The sequence below is a fragment of the Myotis myotis genome, unplaced genomic scaffold (genome assembly GCF_014108235.1).
Source record: "Myotis myotis isolate mMyoMyo1 unplaced genomic scaffold, mMyoMyo1.p scaffold_m19_p_2, whole genome shotgun sequence".
NCBI classification, from domain to species: Eukaryota; Metazoa; Chordata; class Mammalia; order Chiroptera; family Vespertilionidae; genus Myotis; species Myotis myotis.
Window position 1 is genome coordinate 89,132,968 of NW_023416324.1, and position 24,206 is coordinate 89,157,173.

Sequence of the window (24,206 nt, forward strand, 5' to 3'; positions counted from 1 at the left end):
ATATTGTTACTTATTTGAAATTCAAATTTAACTGGTATCCTATATTTTATATGGCAATCCTATACTGTCTAATTCTTTATTCAGTTTTAGGTACTACCTATTAATATTCAGGTTATCAAAATATTATCTAAAGGTTGAAGATCTCACCCAATTTGTCCTCAGTTCAATGACATACATCCTGTATGAATATTTAGTAAATTATAATTAAGAAAACAGTTGCATGGTCATTAACTTAATACAAAGCTCCATTTCTCCCTCATTGCCTCCTGTGGGTAACCAAGAGTTTAATCTTGCTGCCTTTTCCAGAAGGGACCAGAGGGATGGCAGTGAGTAACTGATTGGTCTAGGACCATTTTTCACCTAAAAACACCTTACTTTCAACACTCTCCTTTCACCAGCAGCCCTCAGAGGGATCATACAATAGCAATAGGTCGTCTGGTTACCTGAGCACACGGCCTCAATAGGCCAACCCCCTGCTTCTGAGACAGAAGGAAGGGAACCTAGGAATGGAGCCATGGGAACAGGACCCCACACTTTCAACTCCACCCTCTTTCTCCCCCTGGCCGGTGGCCAGTCTCCCCACTGGACGTAGTGTGTGTGAGGCCCTCTTACCAGTGTGTGTGAGCATGTGCCTCTGGAGGGAGCTGGCCCAAGGGAAGACGCGAGGGCAGTGGGGACAGTTGATCTTCTGCAGGCAGTTGGCATAAGAGTTCCGCTTTGTCCTCAGCAGCTTGTCTTCTGGGGGGCTGCCCTGCTCTTCATCACTGGGCCCATTGTGGTCAGCGGGGGCACCGGCCAACTCGTCCTGAGCATCGTCCTCTGCAGTCTGCAGAAATGGACTGAACTTGTTGGTGTCTGTGGTAGCCAGCATCTTCTCAATGCTGGCAAATTCCCCACTAGAGTCCAGGTCTACCCCACCACTGCTGGCCCGGGGCCGGCTCCTCAACCCCTTTTTTCGGCCCCTCTTCTTTGACAAGCCAGCTGGCCCCTGCCCAGTGGGTGAAGCCGCCTCTGGACTGTTGGCAGCAGGGGGTGGGTCGCTGGATTCTTTGGGGCTGGTGGTCTCAGTGGGGGCAGTGGTGCCTCCTAAGCTGTCTGAAGCTGTGGTGTTACTGCTGGTGCCTGTGGGCCCTGGGTCAGCCACCTTGCCTTTGAGCAAGGTGGGGGCTGAGGACACGGATGAGATGATCTGGGCAATGGAGGCCAGTGGGGGCAGCTCTTCTGTCATAGGGGGCTTTGGCAAGAGCAGGGGGGGCTTGGGGCGTAGAGGCCTCAACAAGGCTGGGCTGCTTATCAGGGTGGAGCTGCCCAAGAGAGGGGAGCTATTGATGAGGGCTGAAGAGTAAATGGGGACAGCGACCTGAACGGAGCCCTGCAAGGGCTGAGCATGGGCTTCCAGAGTAGTGGCTGTGGAGGCTGCTGCCGAAAGGGCCAAGGGTTTCTCTAAGATCCCACTGGATCCCAAGGGCACTGGCAGAGTAGGGCACGGTGGTGGACAGGGAGAGAGTTGCTCCCTGCTCCCTGGTTCCTGCTCAGGCATCTTGGCTTCACTGGGAGCAGCTGGGTCCTTTTCTCCTCTCCTAAAGTTCTTGGGGATGGACAGGTCAATGGGCTCCATGGAGCAGTCATAGGGGGCCGAGGAAGAGGGGCTCAGGAACACGGCTGCGTTTTCCTGCTTCACGTGGACTAGAGCCAGGCCCTTCTGGGAGAAGTCCAGAGGCTCGTTGAAGTCCACTGAGAAGTTGCTGGCCGGCTCCAACTTGACAGAGATGGGAGGCGGAGGCTGGGTGGGGCCGGCATGAAGATAGCCATTCTGGGCCTCCAGAAAGGTAGCAAGGGGTTTGTGCTCACCAAAGGTTCCGCTGCTCTCCTCCACCCTCCCTGAGGCCTCAGCTGCAGGGGCCTCCTTGGGGCCCAGGCCATCTGCCGCCAGGATGTAGCTCTCGATATCGTGCTCTGGCACATGTAGGTGCTGCTTAAGGATGTGGTGGACGCAGTTGCGCTTGGCTGAGAAGGTGGCACTGCACTCCTTGCACTCAAAGGGCTTGTGGCTCTTAGGGCAGCCGCCCAAGCCGCGGCCACAGTGCGTGCGCATGTGGATGCGCAGAGCGCGGTAGTGCTTCAGGTCTTCACCGCACAGCCGGCACACTGTGTCTGGGGAGCAGAAGGCGTCCACCATCTCTGCCGCGCTGCTGGTCACATACTCGATGTTCTTCTCGATGTCCTTGCGGGTGGCCTTGAGATGCTTCTTGCGCAGGTGCCGCTCGCAGTTGGCCTTGACGGTGAAGGGGTAGTGGCAGATCTTGCAGATATAGGGCCGCTCGCCACTGTGCGTGCGCAGGTGGCGGATGAGTGCGGCCTTGTCGGCCGCGATGTAGTCGCAGATGTTGCACTGGTATGGAGAGATACCCAGGTGGGAGCGCACATGAGCACGCAACACCCCGGAGAAGGCGAACACCTGGTTGCAGAAGCGACAGGGATAGAGCACCTTACGCATGGCTGGAGATTTCTTGCTGCTGGGGCCCGTCATGATGGCCTTGAGGTCTCCCTCTGTTATCTCCTGCTTGATCTTGGCTTCCATACTCAGGGGCAGCAGGGCTTCGATGATGCTGTCCTGCTCCAATTGCGTCTTCATCTCGGCCTGACCTGGCAGCTCTACCCGTGGCTGCTGCAGGAAGAGCTGCATGGCCGCGTGTGGCTGGGCCCCGGACTTGGACTGCAGCAGGTTTGTGTTGGAGGCCACCTCCACAGAGCCTTTGAGGAGCTTCAGGGCCGGCGGGGGCAGGCTGGGACTGATGCAGCCAGGGGAGGCCTGCTGGGCATTGAGGAGAGGAGGGGGTGTTGAGGTGGCCACCACTGTCCGTGGTGTGACCAGAGGCTTTGGCTTCAGAGGGGGCATGTGTTTGAAAATCGCCTGCAGAGGGGTGACAGGGGCCTTGGAGAGAGGCGGAAGACTGATCTGAGGGGGTGCTGAGGCTGCCATCTTGAGGATCTGCTGGATGTCAGCCAGCTCAATGGCGGACTCCCCGGAGATGGGCTTGACCACAATACTACTATCAGGCTGGATGATGAAGCCCTTTTGGAAAGGCTGCAGGGACAGGTGCTTCATGCTCTCCTTGGTGGCCGGGAGGACTGTGAGAGAACCGCCCAGGGAAGAAGCTTCGAAAGGAGATAGCCTCAGCATGTTGGTGCAGCCGGGTTCCTGAGGTAGCTGACACTTGAGTGCCTGGAACTGTATTGCTTGGTTGTCATCCGGCGGGGGCTCCTCGGCTGGGACAGGCCTGACGTCTTTGGTGTGCTGCAGGCCCAGCAAGGCCAGGAAGACCTTCTGTTCCATGGCGTCACCAGGTAGGGTCTTGGCTTGCAACCTTTCCCGTCCCTGGTCCACAGCGACATGGGTCTGCTTGTGCAGGGCGAGCGAGGAGAGCATGGGGAATGCCTTGTCGCAGATGTCACAGACAAAACGGTGTTGCTCGCTGATGCACCTTCGCAGGTTTGTTTCACACCAGCCCTGCAAAGCGAGGAATCAAAAGGAGGATTTAAAAATCATCACTAAACTGAGATGCAGAACGGCTGCAGTACCCAACTTTCTCCATAACGTGTAGGAGCTGACCTTTCCCTGCTCACTAATTGCTGGAGTGAATAAGGAAACCCACAAGCATGTTTTCTTGATGAATGATATCATCCCCAGGTATCTCAGCAGTGAAGCAAGTTAAGTAATAATATCACAGTGGTAGGATTTTCTTTTTAAAAAATGGGTGCCTTGTAAAACTAACTGATGGTGGAGAACCCCTGTGCTGTCAAGGAGAGAGGGAGCACCATCCGGGATTACATGAGTACACACATATGGGTGCCTACATATGGAATTGAGCTTGAGGCTTATGCACTGGAAGAATTTCACTGTTGCTATCGTCTATCAATTTTTTAAATTTGGAAAAAAGTAGTTTTAGCAGGTACTTTATCAGCAGAGAACAAATATGGCTCAGGTTAATAATGACCCAAAACATCTATCTATATATAAAAGGCTAATATGCTAAGTGTCTCTCTGCCCGTCCGACCGGTTGCTATGACGTGCACTGACCACCAGGGGGCAGATGCTCAATGCAGGAACTGCTGAGCTGGAGTGACTTGGCAGCGGCGGTTCTCAGGTGATGTACCCCAAAACCAGAGAGGAGGGAGCCCAATTCCTTGTGGGCCCACGTGATTCCACCTTCGGCTGTGGGTTATGTTGTTGCTGGGGCACTGTTGGCCTCGAATATGGTTTACTGCACACTTGCTTTTGCGTTCCACACCCTATACGACACCAACTTAGCAGAGTGCCCTCTCGCACTCTGGGACCCCTCAGGGGATGTCGGAGAGCGGGTTTCGGCCTGATCCCCACAGGCCAGGCTGAGGGACCCCACCTGCCGGAGGGACCCTGCTCACTCCTCAGACACCGGAGGGAGCGCGGAAGGTTGGTTCCAGGGCGTGTCCGGCCCTTCTCACCCAGTTCTGCCTCGTCAGCCACCTTCTAATTAATTTCCTTTCAGTGTGCATGAATTGCAGGGGGTCATTAGTTTTAAATAAAAACTACAATGCTGAAAATATTTAGCTGTAAGGCTAATTAAAACTATAAATTGATGTAATTAAAAATACAAATCTAATTCTGATAGGGCCTAAAGAATGGGCAAAAGCCCTGATGAGCTAGACTCAGATGTAAGTAACTATGAAGAAAAAAAAAAAGAAAGGCCACCTACACCTCTCAACACAACAACCCAAAAAAGACTAAAAAGGACAAAACTGAATTTCAAGAGGAAAGGTGTTAAAAACAAAACCCAAGGGACCTCATTTGAAGGAAAGGAAACCTCAGGGTGAAGAATTTAAGTCCCACCCTGTGGACCACGGAGGAGATGGCCGCTGGTTCTGCCCATCAGCATACCTGAGAAATCCGAGGAAACTTCCTACAGGAGAAGTCGGTGAATCCCAAGTCATGGAAGCCAGCAGGAATGGAAGGGTTGTTCTGGATGAAAGGCCTTCCCGTTGCATCTCTGGGAAGCTGTTTGTGGACAAGCGCATTGTGGCGTAGCAATCCTCGATGTGTCCGAAAGGTGACACAGCAAATGTCACATCTGGGAAGAAAGTGACAGAATATAAGGAGACAGCGAAGTCAGAATTTCCACCTGTCCATTAATCTTATTGTATTTTATTGTCCTTTGATCTATAAATAAATGAAAATAAAATGATAAAACAATTTATTATAATAATGAAAATAGGAATGATGTAACATCTAGAAGCCAGATTGCTCACGGTCAGCAACAAAAAACTCTTCCTTAAAAAGAAACTATAGCCTAACTTCTGGGTTTCCCATCTTTGCAGACAGCACAGGTGTGCACACTGTCGCAGGCCTTTGTTCTGTTACACTGAGTGATCCTTCCAAAGGATCCTCTCATGGTACACATAAACTAGTTACTAAAATTATGTGGCACACCAAAAAGTGGTGTCCTCACTCCCTCTGCTCAGTGTATTCTAGTCATAAAACATTTTGAAAGTCAAAAAGCACAAATTTACACAGCACCTCAGGCAATCACATCAGCATTCCTGGTACCTGATCAAGATAAAATGATAAACTCTTCAACCAAGGTTGCAGCATGTGACAGAGATTACGATTTATGTGTTATATTCTGATATTATTGCCACTCACTGTCTGAAGAATAACCGCAGTTCCCGCCTCTGAGCCCACACCAAGGGCAGTGGCACGACCCCGGCAGGTGGACCGTTATCGCAGAGGAGAACACTAAGGCTGAGGGCACACGCCTCGTAAGAAGCAAACACAAACCCCCACGTGAGGGTCCCACCACGAGGCCGTCTCCCTTTCCTAGGAGCCCCCACGAATGCTTTACTTTAGAGCAGCCCTCCTCTTTCACCCTAACTGTCCTGGGACACATGGATGCGTCGGAAGTGCCGTTGTTAAATACTTTTCTCCACTTTCACACGAGTGCTGTCCTGTAGGTCTTTGCTGAAAACCACCATCTTAAAATTTATACAATCATTAGGAGGTTGTCAACATCCCCTATCCAGCGATTTTCAACCTTTTTCCTCTCATGGCACACATTACTAATCACTATAATTCTGCGGCACACAAAAAGTGTATTTTTTGCTGATCTGACAAAAAGTAAAGGTATGTTTTGATTCATTCACACCGGATGGCTATTGTTGTGTTGGCTGTTGTCTTTTTTTCATTTGACAATCTAAGAAAAAAGAGGTCAGTGCCCCTGACTAAATACTCAGTATTGCATGTTTTAAAAATTCTTGAGGCACACCATTTGAAAAATCCCTGGCCTAAGCCATCACTAGAGCTACACATGGTTATTTACATTTAATTAATTAAAATTTCCTCAGTCACATTAGACTAATTTCCCGGGCACATTCCTATGATCACAGTACTGTGTGCCAAGCGTCATTCCAGTACTTACACATGTAAGCACATCTGCCCCTTACAAAACCTCTACGGCAGTTCCTATTATTGTTTCACAGAGGAATAAAGTTCTTAGATTGTTAAAAAAAAAAAAAAAGACAATAGCCAACACAACAATAGCCATCCAGTATGAATGAATCAAAATTATACCTTATTTTTTGTCAGATTGGCAAAAATTGTATTTTTTGGTGTGCCACATAATTTTAGTGAATAGTTTATGTGTACCATGAGAGGAAAAAGGTTGAAAATTGCCGTATTAGATGATAATAATGTCTTGTCTACATTTCTTAAAAGCCCTTTTTCTTTACAGACATATAATGAGATATTTATAAATGAAATGTGTTGCCTGGGATTTGTTTTGAAATTATCTGGGGCAGAGAAGAGATGAGACACAAGTGCCTGTGGGTGGTTAATTCCTGAAACTTGAGTGACGAGTGAGGGGTCATTAGAGTAGTCTCTGTACTTCTGCATGCATTTGAAATGTTCCTTATACATCTAGAAAAACATCTCATTACAAACGGCTAATGACAGTGGGCTTTTTGCCTCTTTTTTCCACGGGTCAACAATGTCCAAACCACTATTTGCAGTAGGTGTGTGTGTGTGTGTGGCGGGGGGGTGGGGGGGGGGGTGGGGGGGGTGGCAATCTATACAAACTCCAGAAGAAAAGCCTCTGCACTGAGTCTCATGTGGTGCGGGTAATACAAAGGAGCCCATTTATCCAGGAGCGCACTGGACAATCAGAGGGGCTAGGGGCCTACAGGGAGGTGCAGAGCCCAGGGCTCAGGAAGGCCCCACGATGTGTGATTTACAGGCTGGCAGGACGGGCTGGGTGGTCAAGCCTATGGCCTATCTGGTTTGGTACTTTATGAACTAGAGATAGTTCACATTTTCTCTCTCCCTTCCCCTCTGTCCTGCCTGGGGCGTACGCAGGTATGGTTTGGGGAACTGTGGGAGATGGGCACTGGTCCGTGCCTTCCCTGGAAAGTGAGAATAAGAGAAGAAGTAAGAAAGATTGGAGCAGCCCTAGCTGGTTTGGCTCAGGGGATAGAGCGTCCGCCTGTGAACTGAAAGGTCCCGGGTTCGATTCCAGTCAAGGGCACATACCTGTGTTGCGGGCTCGATCCCCTGTAGGGGGCGTGCAGGAGGCAGCCGATCAATGATTCTCATCATTGATGTTTTTACCTCTCTCTCCCTCTCCCTTCCTCTCTGAAATCAATAAAAATAATTAAAAAAAAAAAAAGAAAAAAGAAAGATTGGAGCAAGCTGTAGCCCAGTGGGCCCCTACAGGCATCTTTCACTTGAAGTCTACACTATCTCGAACTTCCCGAATTCATATAGCACTGCCTACATACATTTTGTGCAGTGTTTTAAATTCATTTTTACTAGTGCCAGGAACTGTCCTGGACTCTGGATCACTATATAGTTGAGTAAACCATAGCCCTGAGGACTAAGAAGGTGGCTGGCTGGGATCAAAAAAAAAAAAAAAAGAAAGAAGGAAAGAAAGGAATAAAGGAAGGGGAAGGGGAAGGGGAAGGGGAAGGGGAAGGGGAAGGGGAAGGGAAGGGAAGGGGAAGGGAAGGGGAGAGGAAGGGAAGGGGAAGGGAAGGGGAGGGAAGGGGAAGGGTAAGGAAGGGAAGGGAAGGGAAGGGCAGAACAGCCATTTCTGCACAGGGATCTCTCCACAAACTGCACTTAGCAGAGAAGCCTCCTCAGTAAACTACCTACCTCTGCACTGAACTGCCCTCTGAGCCAGCCCTTATAAGGGTTTCCTGGAATACTATTTCAACCAATAGGACTGAAGCTTTCCCCAGCCAATCAGAGCTACACAACTCTGACCAATCAGGGACCAGAGGTGGGGACTTCTGTCTATATAAGCCAGCTCCCCTATGGATCTGGGAGCACACTTTCCACCAAAGACTGGCTTTCCCTGGCTGCAGCTGAAACACTGTAGATTTCTCAGACCCAGCATTGACCAGTGGGAGGTGGGGCAGAGCAGAGTGGACCATCACAGAGTGGACCATTACATAGCAGAGCTGCCTAGCTGAAGAGGGACCTAGCCTCAGGACTGCCTGGCTCCCAGGCAGCTTCACAGGGAGCTGTTCCACAACAGTGCTATTTTCATGGCCATGTTGTATTACCTCTGAGCTGTTTGTACTGAATAAAGTTTCCTTCTTTACCACACCCCAAATTGGGGACTCCTGTTTCAGTTTGAATTGGCAACAACAACCATTGGTTGACAAAATACATTCAGTTGATCCTCATTATTTGTGGATTCTGTATTTATGAATTTGCCTATTCATTAAAATTTACTTGTAAACCCCAAATTAGTACTTGCAGCACTTTCTGGGTCATTCATGATTGTGCACAGCACTGTGAAAAACTTGAGTTGCCCTAGGCACACATTCCCAGCTGAGATCTAAAAAGGAGACACTCTGCCTTCTTGTTCAGCTGTCATACTGTAAACAAGTGTCTTTTTTGCAGTCTGTTTAGTGCCACAATCTATCTGTAGTGCTTTTTGTTGGTGGTTCTGTGTATAAAATGTCCCCGGAGCATAGTGCTGAAGTGCTGTTCCTAAGTGCAAGAGACTGTGATGTGCCTTATGGAAAAAATACCTGTTTTAGATAAGCTTTCATCAGAGATGAATTGCAGTTGGCTGTGGCTGTCAATTTCATGTCAATGAGTCAATAGTATTTCATAAATAAGCTGTATTTAAATAGAAACACACATAAAATGAGGTTATATATTCAGCTGATGAAATGTTGTGACTGTGTCATTCAGGAGCAATGACTCAGTATTAATTCTGTGTTCATGGTGCCTCTATCTATATGTAGAAAGGCCTAAGTGACCATTATGATGGAACGATCAGTCACTATGACGTGCACTGGCCACAGGGGGACAGACGCTCAACACAGGAGCTGCCCCCAGCCTGCAGGCCCCGATCACCAATGGGGCCTGCTGGCCAACATCCTGGTCCCTCCTCTCAGCTTGCAGACCCTGATCACCTGATCCGGGCCAGGCCCCCGGGCTGGGACAAGGAACCGAGGGTGGGTGGTGGTGGACGCAGCCCCTTTCCCAGGGGTGTCGAAGGCCGGCTCCCTCCTTGTGGCCAGCGGCCAACCTCCTGGGTCCCTCCCCCAATTCTGCAGGCCCCAATCGGCCCACCGCCCACCTGCCACGGTGGTAGTTGGCCCCTCCCCCCGGCCAGCAGGCCCCAATCGCCTGATCAGCGCCCGCTGCCAACCTCCCAGTCCCTCCCTCTGGCTGACAGGTCCCAATTGCCTGACTGGGGCTGGGCCTGGGCTGGGGAACCAACTGGGGGTGGGTAGCAGCAGACACGGGCGGTGAGGGGAGGAGGAGGCGGGGAGGCAGGGAACCTGATCAGCCCTGATCACCGGCCAGGCCTAGGGACCCCAACCATGCAAGAATTTCATGCACCAGGCCTCTAGTAGAAAATAACTACAGTGAATAACAAGAACTGACTGTACACTTATTCACCCATCCTATCTGTGAGTCCATGTTGCTGTCATTGCATAAATCATTCTTATAACATCTTTGATTTCCAGTTTAGATTCTTTAAGGGAGAGCAAGAACCTACATTTTTACAAACCAAACTAAACCAGAACCCCATATTTTTATGATTATTTCTCTATTTATAGGTGTCTTGCCCACCCTAAATATGACAGCAATTTTTTACAAAACAGTCCAATATGGCCAATAACCAAGTCTGCCCAACTTAGACTATTCTTTTTTTTTTTAATCCTCATCCTAGGAGATGTTTTTTATTGATTCTAAAAAGAGGAAGAGAGAGAAACACTGATGTGAGAGAGAAACACTGATTGGTTGCCTCCTGTACACACCCCAACTGGGAATTGAAACCTTTTAGTGTACAGGACCATGCTCTAACCAACTGAGCCACCCAGCCAGGGCAAGACTATTCTTTTTTTAAAAATAATATTTCACTGGTTCATACAAAATTTAATGAAATTATAGCAAATAATTACAAGTATTGCTGAAACAAACAGGTTGGGAAGAAATAATACTGACTCTTGGTAGCATACAAGTCAACTGTGAAAGGTGAGTATGTGTACCTGAGAGGTGGGCTGCAAACTCTGTGAACCATACACCACCTTATAATTAAGACATTTAAAAAAACATATTTTTATTGATTTCAGAGAGGAAGGGGAAGGGAGAGAGAGATAGAAACATCAATGATGAGAGAGAATCATTGATTGGCTGCCTTCTGCACGCCCCCCATTGGGGATGGAGCCCACAACCGGGCATGTGCCCTTGACCAAAATGGAACCTGGGATGCTTAAATCTGCAGGCCATCACTCTATCCACTAAGCCAAACCGGCTAGGGCTAATTAAGACATTTTTGAGCATGCATCTCATATCTATTTATTGTTTAACTGAGAAATATGTACGATGTGTATTTATATAAACACACAGTCCTTGGGTTATGTTGGACTTGACGTACGTCATTTTGTGGTTATGTCACCACTCCCATCCTATCTAATAAAAGAGAAACATGGTAATTGGCATACGACCCCTACCCTTCCCATTGGCTAATCAGGGTGATATGCAAATTAACTGCCAGTCAAGATGGCGGCCGGCAGCCAGGCAGCTTAAACTGAACATGAGGCTTGCTTGCCTAAGTGACGGAGGAAACCAACGTTCCCCGCCTGCCTTGCCGGCCTCTGAGCTTGCAGTTTAAGAAACATTGTAACAAATATAGAAGCTAAACAAAACCCCAGAAACCAGCTTTCAGCCGGCTGGGATCTCAGAGCTGGAGTTGATACAGAGTTTTGATTATAGAACCGAAACAAACCAGATACCTGCTTTCAGGAGTGGAGGCCTAAGAGCTGGAGCCTCAGAGCTAAAGGTGGCCCAGAATAAAAAAAGAAAAAAGAAAAAAAGGAGCAGTTGGGAGCTTCAGTCCCAGCCTGAAAACAGCCCTCAGCCCCTCACCCAGACTGGCCAGGAACCCCAGTGGGGATCCCCACCCTGAAGGGTATGTGACCAGCTGCAAACAGCCATTATCCCCTCACCCAGGCTGGCCACGCACCCAGTGGGGACCCCCACCCTGATCCAGGACACCCTTCAGGGCAAACCAGCCAGCCCCCACCCATGCACCAGGCCTCTATTCTATATAGTAAAAGGGTAATATGCCTCCCAGCACAGGGATCAGTGTGACAGGGGGCAGCGCCCAAACCCCCTGATCGCCCTGCGGCTCTGTGTGTGACAGGGGGCGGGGCCACAACCTCCCTATCTGCCCTGCTCTGTTCCTGACAGGGGAAGGCGCCCCAACCCCCTGATCAGCCCTGCTCTGTGCCTGATAGGGGGGAGCTCCCCAACACCCTGATTACCCTGCGGCTCTGTGTATGACAGGGTGCGGCGCCCCAACTCCCCCACCCCACGGGCCCTGCTCTGTGTGTGATGGGGTAGAGCCATAACCTCCCCATCAGCCATGCCCTGAGTGTGAGAGTGGCGGCGCCCCAACCCCCTGATCGGCCCTGCTCTGTGGGTGATAGGGGGTGGAGCCCCAACCCCGCCCCCGCCACGGGCCCTGCTCTGTGTGTGACGGGGTAGAGCCATAACCTCCCCATCAGCCATGCCCTGAGTGTGACAGTGGCGGCGCCCCAACCCCCTGATTGGCCCTGCTCTGTGGGTGATAGAGGGTGGCGCCCCAACCCCCCCAACCCCACGGGCCCTGCTCTGTGTGTGATGGGGTAGAGCCAGAACCTCCCCATCGGCCCTGTCCTGAGTGTGACAGTGGCGGCGCCCCAACCCCCTGATCGGCCCTGCTCTGTGGGTGATAGAGGGCGGTGCCCCAACCCCCTGATCTGCCCTGCTCTGTGTGTGACAGGGGGCGGTGCCCCAACTCCCCTATCGGCCCTACTCTGTGAGTGACAGGGGGTGGCGCTGCAACCTCCCCAATCAGCCCTGCTCTGAGCCCGACCAGGGGCTGCACCTAGGGATTAGGCCTGCCCTCTGCCACCTGGGAGCAGGCCTAAGCCAGCAGGTTGTTATCTCCCGAGGGGTCCCAGACTGCGAGAGGGCACAGGCTGTGCTGAGGGACCCCCCTCGCCCCCCGAGTGCACAAATTTTTGTGCACCGGGCCTCTAGTTTATTTATAAAAGAAAAAAAAAGTTCTTTCATTTCAACGTATGTACATATGTGCTTTATGTTTTTTATTATTTATTTACCATAAGTAAAGGTCAGGAATTGTTATCTTTCTTTTAAATTTTTTTTACTGTTTCACTTCATTACTGCTGTGTATGTGCTCCATGTGAGTGACATAGGGGCTTATGTAGGTGGGTTCCAACTTACGGCAAAAATTGCGTTACGTTGTGCCGTAGGAATGGACCTCTGACATAACTCGAGGACCTACTGTACATATATTTGTACGCACATATGTCAGGTACATTATAAATTGTAAAAACAGAAAAATTTAAAGGGTGAGATAAAAAAGTTCTATTTTTTTCTTATACCTTAAGAGATCTTTCTGAACACCCTCCATGTTTGAGACTACCACACCAGCGCACACCTATTGGCCATGAATATTCAATGTAATAGGCAACATAAGCAGGTTTTATAAAAAAAACAAACAAACAATTGGAAAGCCCAGCTGGCGTGGCTCAGTGGATGAGTGTTGACATATGTACCAGGTGGTCATGATTCAATTCCAGGTTGGGGCACATGCCCGGACTGTGGGATCAAATCCTTAGTGGGGGTTGTGCAGGAGGGAGCCGATCAACGACTCTCTTATCATTGATTTTCTATCCTTCTCTCCTTCTCCCTTCCTCTCTGAAATCAATAAAAACATATCAAAACAAAACAAAGCAATGGACAGTCTCTCTTAATAGGGCAAACAGAATTTGCTGCACTTCTATTATAGCAATTAATGACACTCTTTCTCTAGTCCAGTGGTTCTCAACCTTGGCTGGACATTAGAATCACCTGGGAATCTTTAAAATCCTGATTTCTGGGCCTCATCCTCCGGAAATTCTGTTTCTTTGTTATGGGGTGAGGCCACAACATTAGTAACAAAGAAACAGAATTTCCAGAGGATGAGGCCCAGAAATCAGGATTTTAAAAAGATTCCCAGGTGATTCTAATGTGCAGCCAAGGTTGAGAACCACTGCTCTAGTCTCTTATCCTAATATATAAAAACCCTAGGTCGTAACGACCTCTCCTGACCGAGAATCGACCAACCGGAAGTCAGTCCTGCAGTCAGTGCTGGGTGTAGCAATCCAGCGCAGACCGCTTCCATTGCAGGCGCCATGCCCCAGCACTGACTGTTGAGGGGGCTGCGAATCAGGGCCAGAGAGAGGCCTGAAGAGAGAAGCAGGGACTGATCCGTTGCCTCTGTGGCAGCTTTTGATCAGCACTTGCCTCTCTCTCTCCCAGTCTGGCCAGCAGCCACGCCTCCATTTCTCTCCAGGCCTCCACTGGGGCTGCTTATCAGCCCTGCCTTTCTTATCAGGCCCCATTAATAGACCCAAAGACGCTGACTGACATAGAAACCGAACAATCAGAACAGAATCTGGGTGCTATGAGGAACAAATGGCTGCCTAGAAGGCGGAGCTTTTGATGTTGACTGGCACAGGAACTGACTAATCAGAACCAAATCTGGGTGCTGTGAGGAGCCAATGGCTGCCTAGAAGGCAGAGCTTTTGATGCTGACTGGCATAGAAACCAACCAATCAGAACCAAATTGGCCAGAAGAGGAGGGCAGTTGGGGGTGAGATCAGGCCTGCAGGTGAGGGCAGTTGGGGGTGATCAGGCAGGCAGGCAAGCAGTTAGGAAGGATCAGGCCTTAACTGGCCGTCGGACATCCCCAAAGGGTCCACAATTGGAGAGGGTGCAGGATGGGCTGAGGGAGTCCCCCCATGAACGAATTTTGTGCACCAGGCCACTAGTCCTATATAATAAAAGACTAATATGCAAATCGACCAAACAGCAGAACGACCGGTCGGTATGACATGAACTGACCACCAAGGGGCAGATGCTCAACATAGAAGCTGCCCCCTGATGATCAGTGTGCTCCCACAGGGGGAGCGCTGCTTAGCCAGAAGCTGGGCTCACAGCTGGCGAGCACAGCAGCGGTGGCGGGAGCCTCTCCTGCATCTGCAGCAGTGCTGAGGATGTCTGACTGCCGGCTTACGCCCACTCCCCGCATCAGCTGGACATCCCCAGAGGGCTCCTGGACTGCGAGAGGGTGCAGGCTGGGATGAGGGACCCCTTGCCCCCGCCGCCCCCAAGTGCACAAATTTTGTGCACTGGGCCTGTAATTCAGTTTATAATCCCTCCTGTTCCTGGCTTCTAGGACAGAGGTTCACATGTAGTAGGTGCTCAATGAACTCATGGCAGAATAAACCAGTGCCACCCACAGCTCTGTGTCCTCTGTGGAAGGCAGCTGTGGAACAGTGCGGGGATGGGCCCAGGGATCAGAGGCACTGGGCGGGTAAGTTCAGTGGCCTTGTAGAATTTACTTTATCTGCATTTTAGCTGCCTATGTAAAATTTCCCAAACATGCCTGAGATATGAATCCCCTCAGGACCTTCTTAAGAAACCATAATCCAAATAAGGAGAGCATAGGCCTAAGAATCTGTATGTGAACAAGCACACAAGGTGACTAATAGTTAGACAACTTTGAAAAACAGATTATAGTGAGAATTAAGTGAGAGGATCTTGAACCTGTAAGATCACTCTATAAGCTACAGGCCTGTGAGAGCTCTTTCACCTTCCTTCTCCAAGCTTGTTTATTTTCTGTGTATGATGGGGATCTTTAGAGCTATGATGAATAACAGATAATAAAATCCTTGAAAAACTGCAAGGCTGCATTACAAACTTAACCATTATTTTGAATTGCTAGGAGCATTAAAAAAAAAAAAAAATCAGGAACAGCTCATTTTCTGGCAATCAGAGCAAACAGAAAATTCAGGAAAAATTGGAATTTTAATTTCAAAAGGGTGTGTTCTCTCTTGAGAACTTCATAATATTCTCTGCTACTTCTGTTTCACTTTGAGACTCCTGGGGAGAGGCATGTGTTCTTTGTGGTCAGCCTCTGTCCTACCTACAATACCTGCTTCCTCACCACTCCCCCACCCTCCTGGAGCCACAGCTCATGCAGAGGAGCTTGCACACACTCAGAGCCTTCTAACAACATCTAAATAAGGCCCTGGATCTACAGGTTCACACCTCTGTTTTTCATGGGATTTCAACCAAGGGGCTCCGGTTTCACTTCTGAAAAGATATAGAATGTCATCTCACAAACAAGCTGCTTGAAAGTGGCAGAGAAAAAAAATCTGCTTTGAAACCAGAAGTACTTCGAGAGGCTGGTTAAAGGCAGAAAAAAAACAGCCACAGAGAAACACTGCCTCCCCCTCACACTCGGCACCTGGTGACAGACCTAAATAAAAGCAGTGTGGAAACCCATCACCCAGGACATTTGGATTGGCCTTTGTTAGCCAGAGACACCCATTCAACCAGCCCTCCCAGGGAGAATGCCCTGCAACTTTGTTTCTAAGCAGCTCTTCAAGGACAATGAAGGTCATAGTAAATTTGTAAGCGATGCTGATGTTGTTGGATGCAGAGCTGGCGCAGGCATGATTCCTGGGGTATTTGCTAACCTCACTTGGGCTTGTCAGTCTTCATTAAGGCCACAGCCATTGGCCAAGTGGTTCCCCCAACTCTCCCCTTACCCCTAGTTTAGGGGATCTCTCAACTCTGCCAGGAACTTGTGAACAGCACGACTGCAAAGTATGTAGATGGAGTAGAACTGTACTTAGAGTCCTAGGAGAGGGGAGGCTGTAGTACGATTCCATTTTGCAAGTGATTTTGACGATGTGCCAGAGGGAAGTTTTACAAACCCAAGAGGCTGTTTCTGATTATCTGGTAGCAGAGATGGCCCTACATAGACAACTGAGGGTAACTTTTCCAAAATGGAAACTATGCTCTCAGTAGGACAAATGAATTTGGGAGAAAGTGTATCTAGTTGTAGGATTTAAACAAGCTAACAGAACTCCACCAACTCTTCTAAAAACAAACCTGCTTCCTTCCTTTTTAAATCTCACACAGAAATAGGTACTCTAAGGAAAACAAAAATCCATCAGTGGAAAAACCGCAAAGGACAATTTAAGTAAAGGTGAGATTAGATTCCAAGTGTTACACAGGGATGAAAGCTCACGTGTCCTCAATTTATAAAAGGAGGATCACCTGTATGTGAACGCCCATCATTCTATTCACAGACACAGTGTTTCTGTACCCTAAGGCACCTCACCAGAGCCTATTCACCCAGAAAACACCTGAACTCTAGCACGTTAGCAAATGCCTCTATAAGAGAGTATGAAACTTAATTTAGAATACTGGAGTGGATTTCAGCATCCCCCATTCCTCAAGGAGGATCCTCGACCAGGGCAGGGATCTAGCAGCTCTGTTAGGGGTGTGTGGAAAGGAGCAGCTACAGTGTCAGGGGCATGCAGAGTTGAGCTCTCTTGAACAGCAGAGGGTTGCAGCTGCTTGCAACTTCTCTCTCCCTTAGCACCACTTGTAATGTCACTGAAGGGCATGGGTAGGTGTGAAGCACACATAGGAGAGGGCTGAGGTGGGGGGGGTCCCAGGGCAGGAAAGTGCCCCCAGGGAACATGTGGGGTGAGGGGGTAGGTGAGCCCAGTTTCCACTGTGGCCCCTGGTATTGTAGGATTGAGGGCTCCCAATGCTGGCAGCTGGAAGGAGGCACCCATGATCCCAGAGAGCCTTCAACTCATACTTTAGCCCTTCTTGTCCCTTTCTTTTGGAAATCAAACAAACCAAGCAAAATCCCACAGCACACTGGCTCTGACCTTGGCATTGGCCAGGCTAGAAAGAGCACATTGTTAACATGGTAAAGACATCTGACTCCCACAAGAACAGTGAACTGGCAGGGTCCTGAAACCATGGAGAGACCTGGACCGCCAGCCAGTGCCCAAGCCCTGCCCCGGCTGCCACAGGCAGAGGGACAGCACAGCAAGGGAAGGGCTGCAACAGCCAGCGCTGTAGGCCAAGGAAGTACTCGCCTTAGTTAGCTGAGGTTTGTCCTTGCAATTCTCAAAGGACTTTATGGCAAATAAATGATATTCTTGTTCATAGCCAGGTCCCCAACTAGTCTTAAAAAGAAAAAAGTCAAAATTTTAAACTCATTGAATTGAGAGCTGACATGTACCACAGCTTGCTTAATGAGGCAGGGCACTATGGTATCTGTTCTTTTTCTTTTCTTTTCTTCTAAGAACACAGCACACAGGCAATAGGGTGGTGAAGACCTGGAGATGGGGAGACAGGGGGAGGGGCGGAAAAGGGGAGAAAATGGGAGGTTTCTGTAATACTATCAACAATAAAAAATATATTAAAAAATAAGAACACTGCATAATTCTGGGCAATGGGATTTACAGAAAAAAAAATAAGGCTTTAAAAAAAAATAAACCTTGTGGCTAAACAATTTTGGGATTAGCTCCTCCCTGGGTAGAAATGCAGTGTGACCCCCGTGGTGTCATGGTCTGGCATTCTGTGTAAGGCGTGTGGGTACAAGAAGCCCTGAGCAGAGCCAGCAGTGCTGATGGCTCACAGTAGGGCTAACAGGCACTTATCAGGAACAACTATCACCAGGAAAGGTATCAACACTGATAACCACTAACAAGCTTCTTGGGGTTTTTTTGTTTTTAGTTTTTAATATGACAGGGATATTAAAAGTATGATAGCAAGAAACTATTTTTTAAAAATATGTTCTTACTGATTTTTTTTTTTTTTTTTTTTTTTAAGATAGAGGGGAAGGGAGATAGAGAAACATCCATCAGTTGCCTCTTGTATGCACCCTGACTGGGAATCAAACCCACAATCTTTTGGAGTGCAGGGACAACGCTCCAACCAACTGAGCCACTGGCCAGGGCCCACTAACAAGCTTCTAAACAACCTTCCCAAAACACCCCAAATGGGCAGGAAGCACGGATACACATCAATGATTAAGAGTCAGGCCTGAAGGCAAATTTATCAGCCATGGGATTTACACAAATGAAAAGTAAGGCTAAAAAAATAAATGAACCTTGTAGCTAAACAATTTTAGGATTAGCTCCTCTCAGTGCTTGCTACGATAATATTTTATTCATCCGGTGACCTTAACTCTCCAGAACAAGAGGAAAATCCTGGAGTTAACAAAAAAGCTTCAAAGTAGCCCAAAGCAATAAACCACAGGCATTTGACTTTGACTTTCAAATCATTCTACCATTGTGTCAGGTAACGGACTGATGGGTGAACCCATCATCAAGAAAGGGTAAAAAATATATTTTTTCCCTATACTAAACGTATTTTCAGAGAAATGCTTTGGTAAATTTCAAATATCAGGAAATTTCTTTAGCATCTCAGATTTCTCCAAAAATCCAAGGAAAATGATGTGTGGCTCTATTATTTAAAGGTATCAAGTCCCTTCAAGCTTTTAAGTATGTGGCTCTTGGCACAGGTGTATTACAAAATTTCATTGTTAGGACTCAAACCCAATTTACTAAATAGCCACTCGGTTTTCCCAATATTCACAAAAGCAAAATTAAATAAAAGAGGCTCTTTATAATCCTATATAATAAAAGGCTAATATGCAAATTGTCCCCTCTGGAGTTCGACCTACCGTGTGTTCAACCAACCAGGAGTTTGACCACTTACTATGATGTGCTCTGACCACCAGGGGGCAGTGCGGAATGAGGTCAGGCCTTGGCCGGCAGCCGGCAGCCGGGGGAAGGAAGGCCCCAATTGGCCCTGATTGCCTGCCAGGCCTAGGGACCCTACCCATGCACGAATTTCGTGCACTGGGCCTCTAGTAATAAATAAAGGACAATCCGCTTTCATGTTCTCTGTCAAGTAAGCAGTACCTGGGAGATGTTCCGGAATTTCACTCCTTAATGTCATTGGAATGGGGTACCCAAAGAGTGTTATAAAACCATAACTGTAAATGTTGTAAGGTTTAAAATACTAGAAATGACATATTCTAAATATAGTATCAGAGGTAAATGTTCATCCAGCATTTGTTACAATATAATGGAATGTGGATTGTCCCCTTCCCCCTCACATTAGTCCTGAAATTCATTTTGCAGATGGAAAAACTGAGTCTCAACTTGCTGGAAGCTACAGAGCTGCCAGGCAGCTAGGATGGAGCCAATGGCTTAATTCCTTCTTGCAACTCTGTTATGCTGTCAGTTCCGAAGACAGTTATTTGCAGGTGCTCAGCTCCTTCTACAACTCATGCCACTGGACAGCGGCTCCACTGGGAGCCCTTCTTAGCACTAACACTCGCAAGCAGCCAGCAGGCCCAGGCCCTGACATCAGAACCTGTAAAAACCTAGCTAAGAAGGCTGCTGCTCACCCAGGCCAATTTCCTGAGATACTGGATTTCTTGCTCATTACAGTGTTTTAATCGAGAGACTGACATTATTTTTTAAAGGGATTTCATGCTTCATTTTTCCTGCTCTGTCTCGGGAGGCAAGAAGATTAAATGCAAACAACCTCTCCTCGGAGTCCTGCCTGGCTCAGACATTCCTCTCCCCTTGAGCCCACTCTCCCCTCCAGTCCTGTCCCAGCTGAGAACTGACATCCAACAGCTGCACTAATCTCTCTCGGTTGCTGGGAGCAACAGTGCAGGCCCTGTGACAGGGCCTGGCCAGCAGTGGGCGGCAGCCTGCCCTCCCTACGCCCAGGAATCCTCCAGGCTGCACACCGCGTCCCAACACCCTGCTTAGACTGTTCAACCGAACCAGTGTGGCATGAAGCCCAGGCAGATCTAGGGTGGGGTGAGCCCAGAAGCCGGTGGCTATCCCTGCCCGGCACAGCCCAAGCCATAGAGAAGATCCTCAGCAGGGTGGAGAGGGGGCAGTCCTGACAAAGGTGCCTCCAGCTTCTAGGCCCGCTGGGAAGGAGGAGGGGAGAAGGGAAGTGTACTCCCCTCCAACCTTGCCACCAACAACATTTTAAATCTGCCTCCAACGGGCCGAGCCTCAGAACCCTGAGACTCAAATACAAAATGCTGACCAATATTTTGTTATCCCTTTCCCTGTTTTTAGAATAGCATGTAACAAGTGTGGGACCAACGCCATTAAATGCGTCTGAAGGCCTTCCTGCAGGCCATGGGTGTGTGTGCGTGTGTGTGCAGTACAGGGAGTGGAACACTCTTTGGAACACTTCAGAATCCCCAGGAAAGAAGGTTCTGGCACCTCTCCACTGCCAAGACGAGGAGGGCCCAGCCCATCCACACCTACAGCAGTACTCCCCTCCCCGCCCACATCCTGCCTATTGGAGCCCCCTTGGGTTCCAGTGGACTATTCCCTGACAGGGATTTGAGGGCACTGCCTTCAAATGTGAAATCACCTCACAGACAACCAAGGCCATACCCACTCAACGGAGGAGGGCCTCCAGCAGAGGGTTGCGGGGAGCACTACCACACCTGATGTGAAATGCCCAGGGAAGCTCCACCCAGCGGGATCAGCTCCCTCTGCTTGAACAACGGGCACCATGCCCCTCAGGTCCTGAATCTGTCCCCTTTGCTTTTTTTACTCCTCATTTACTTTCTAAAATCCCTTGAGGGGTCCTATCTCCAACATCACTATTTTTTTTCTCAAGTCTAGTCAATCGCCTAAAATATAATAAGCACTCAATCATATGCTAAAATGATTGAAAAATCATTTATTACCTGATTTCTTTCAATCAAGAAGCCATGTAAGCCCTAGCCAGTTTGGCTCAGTGGATAGAGTGTCAGCCTGCAGACTAAAGGGTCCTAGGTTCGATTCCAGTCAGGGGCACATGCCCAGGTTGCAGGCTCAATCATCCCCAGTAGGGGGCGTGCAGGAGGCAGCCAATCAATGATTCTCTCTCCTCATTGATGTTTCTATCTCTCTCTCTCACCTTTCCTCTCTGAAATCAATTAAAAAAAAGAAGAAGAAGCAGCCATGTAAGATTGTACAATAACTTTTGCCAGATTGTGCCCCCAGCTGCAGCCACATCACCATGGTGACCACCCTGCTGTCACTGGTCCAGGCCCAGCCCCAGTCAGCCAGACATAAGTCATTCAGACACAAGACCAGGGGCCCACAAAGGAAAGCCGCTGCCGTGGCGCCATCCCTGCTATCGGTGGGCTTATCCTAGGCCTGCACCTGTGAGGTGGTTGCTGGGCACTTGAAACACGCCTGCTTAAACTGAGATGGGCTGTGATCATACCACACACTGTGGACTGCAGACTTGGTACATAGACAAGAAACTAAGACATGTCGCTGACAATTTTTATATTGTACTTATGTTCACATTATATTTTGGACATATTGGTATAATCAACAAAGCACGATCAATTTCACGTTTCTTTTTTATTTTTTTAAAACGTGGCTATTAGAAAATTTAAAATGATATCCATAGCTCCCTTCCTACCTGTGGGCACGGAGCTGCACTTCCCTCCCAGCTAACTTTATTCATGGAAGTGTACGGCCTGTTACTCTGTTCTATTCTTATAACCAAGCAGGAAATTCAACACCCTGCAACATCCTCACACAGGGATGTCCTTTTTGCATCCACCTGCTCGCTGAACACTCTTGCCCATCACCTCCAATTCCAAATGCCAGGTCTCCAGAAGCCCCGCACTTCTTGTCTGGGAGCCCCATAGATGGCTGGTTTACTGCTAGTCACAGGGCCCAGGCAATAACCAGCCAGAGCTAGAATCACTAGAAGCAGCCTCATGTCTTCCTGTCGTTCTACACTGACACTTCGTTAATTTGAAACACAGGGGAGTGGAGCACAACGGCCTCAGCGTTTATATGAGTTTAGATTTCCAACATTTTTTTTATTAAGAAACAATAAGCATCTTTCCAGTGGGGGTGGGGGTAAGGGCAGGAGAGACGAGAAGCCAACAGCTGTTTTGAGTTATAAACTTTCTGTCTAAACTGGTAGCATCTATCCCACTGTGGTTCTGCTGCCTTTGGTGTTTGCAAATGGAGTTGGTGCCTATTTTAGCTCTGGGTTAACAAGCAATTTCTCCCACCAGCTACTGTCACAGTTCACTGCCTGGCTGGGCCCTGCTGGCTCCTGCCTGCCCCCATGGTCTCCTTGATAGCAGGCTATTATGTGGAAAGGCAGAGCAGTGAGGAGAAAAGGGAAATTAACTATGTTCTGTAATCAGCTCCTTTTGGTTTCCAGACACAAGCCCCACCCCAACTAGCAATAACCGCTAGACAGGGCATGGCCTGGTTGTCCCACAATGGAAGCAAGGCAAGCCCTTCTTATGGTCATTGCTGGGCACTGTGGATGCAGCATCCAGGGGCTCCGGTGGGAGGGAGGACTTCCAGGAGGGGCTGAGTCCCTGCCAAGCTATAAAACTTCTCCAGTCAAGCCCTCACCAAACAAAGGGTATTACACCTGAGTAGGCAATGAAAACAGGCAGGACTTGAGGTTCAAATCACAGCCGATCGGTGGCCCTAGCGTCACGGTGAGTGTATTACCCTCTGAATTGTGCAGAACAGAACCACTGTGTCCAGTGCATTTCCCATTCTAGCCTCTCGGAGCAGCAAGCCCAGCCTGCCCTGGAGAAGCTGCTTGTCTAGAAGGCTCCACCAGGAGAACCCACACCCTGGTGCAGGTCGGCATTTAAGAAGGGGACACCTGGTCTTTATCACTGCTATACACTGTGCAGGCTCCAGCCACCCACAATCTCTACTGAGACTCAAGTTATGTTCCCTGCAGGGCAGAATTACACAGAAGGGGGCAAGTGGGTAGTTCCTAACGATATCTAAACACAGAATAAAGCATGAAGTGAAACAAAACGTGTAGGGACTCATAGACTAGCAGTGTGTTTACTTTGCAGTGAAAGGATTTTGGGGTCCCACGGCTATTACTGTCCCTGCCCACGACTTGCCATGTGACTTCAGGTAACTTCACCTCTGTTTGCTCAGGTCCTCAGTCTGGAGAGCTAATTCAATATTCACCACCCACCACAAGCCCACATCCTGGGAATGCTGTGGATGTTAATAAAACCACGAAGTCAAGTTCCTGAATCTCTCAGAACTACAGGGCTTATAAGAGTCAAATGCTGTTTCTTGGTAGACAAAGAACAACTGTTAAGAGACAGGTTTCAGCTTCACAGAACTGAAGGCCTGAAAGGGCCCGCAGGGGTCGTCTGGTCAGCTCTCCATCAAGGTTCAGATGCAGCCGGTCAAGTCCCCTGTGAGCAGACAGGAGGGGGACCCAGGGGTTGACCGCTCCACGTGTCATGCAATTTCTCAAAATGGGGGAGTTATGGAGGGACATTTTACAGCACTTCACTGCTCAGCAGTTTGAACTTGTCATAAATCCCTTTTTCCCCTAATGAAAAAAATGTCAAGCTAATGTGATTAACGATAATGATACCTGACACAGCTTTATGTTACCATACTATTAATTAGACTTCTCCCGCAACACAAAAGTCCGGCTTGTTCAGACCCCTTCACTCCTCAGTCACAACCAAACACGTATCTCAGGAAGGCAATGTGGCCCATACACAGACGTCCAGATTTCCACAACCCCCACTGTCTCCTGAAACCCGAAGCCACAGCCCTGCATGCGGACACCTGCCCTGGGTGACCCTGGCAGACACGCAACTTTCCAGCGGCACACGGCACCAGAGGCTCCCCCTGGCACCGAGTTGATTCCAATGCTTACCAATTTAAAAAGTGGCAGCTGCATAGGAAAAGGTTCCAAGCCTATCTGCTCACTAAGA

General features: G+C 48.8%; 1 protein-coding gene across 15 annotated transcripts in view; it reads right to left on the reverse strand.

Moving 5' to 3' along the window:
- The window catches only part of RREB1 (ras responsive element binding protein 1), a 194,817-nt gene that overhangs the window by 24,145 nt on the left and 146,466 nt on the right, over positions 1-24,206 (reverse strand). For all 15 annotated transcript variants that reach the window (XR_004973991.1, XR_004973990.1, XM_036349144.1 and 12 more), the window contains 2 exons: positions 4,919-5,108; positions 613-3,511 (listed from right to left, as the gene is read on the reverse strand). Coding sequence is in view for 13 of the 15 variants with exons in the window: in XM_036349144.1 (XP_036205037.1) it covers positions 613-3,511; positions 4,919-5,108 (3,089 nt within the window). In the remaining 2 variants the exon portion in view is untranslated. The remainder of the gene's footprint in view (positions 1-612; positions 3,512-4,918; positions 5,109-24,206) is intronic.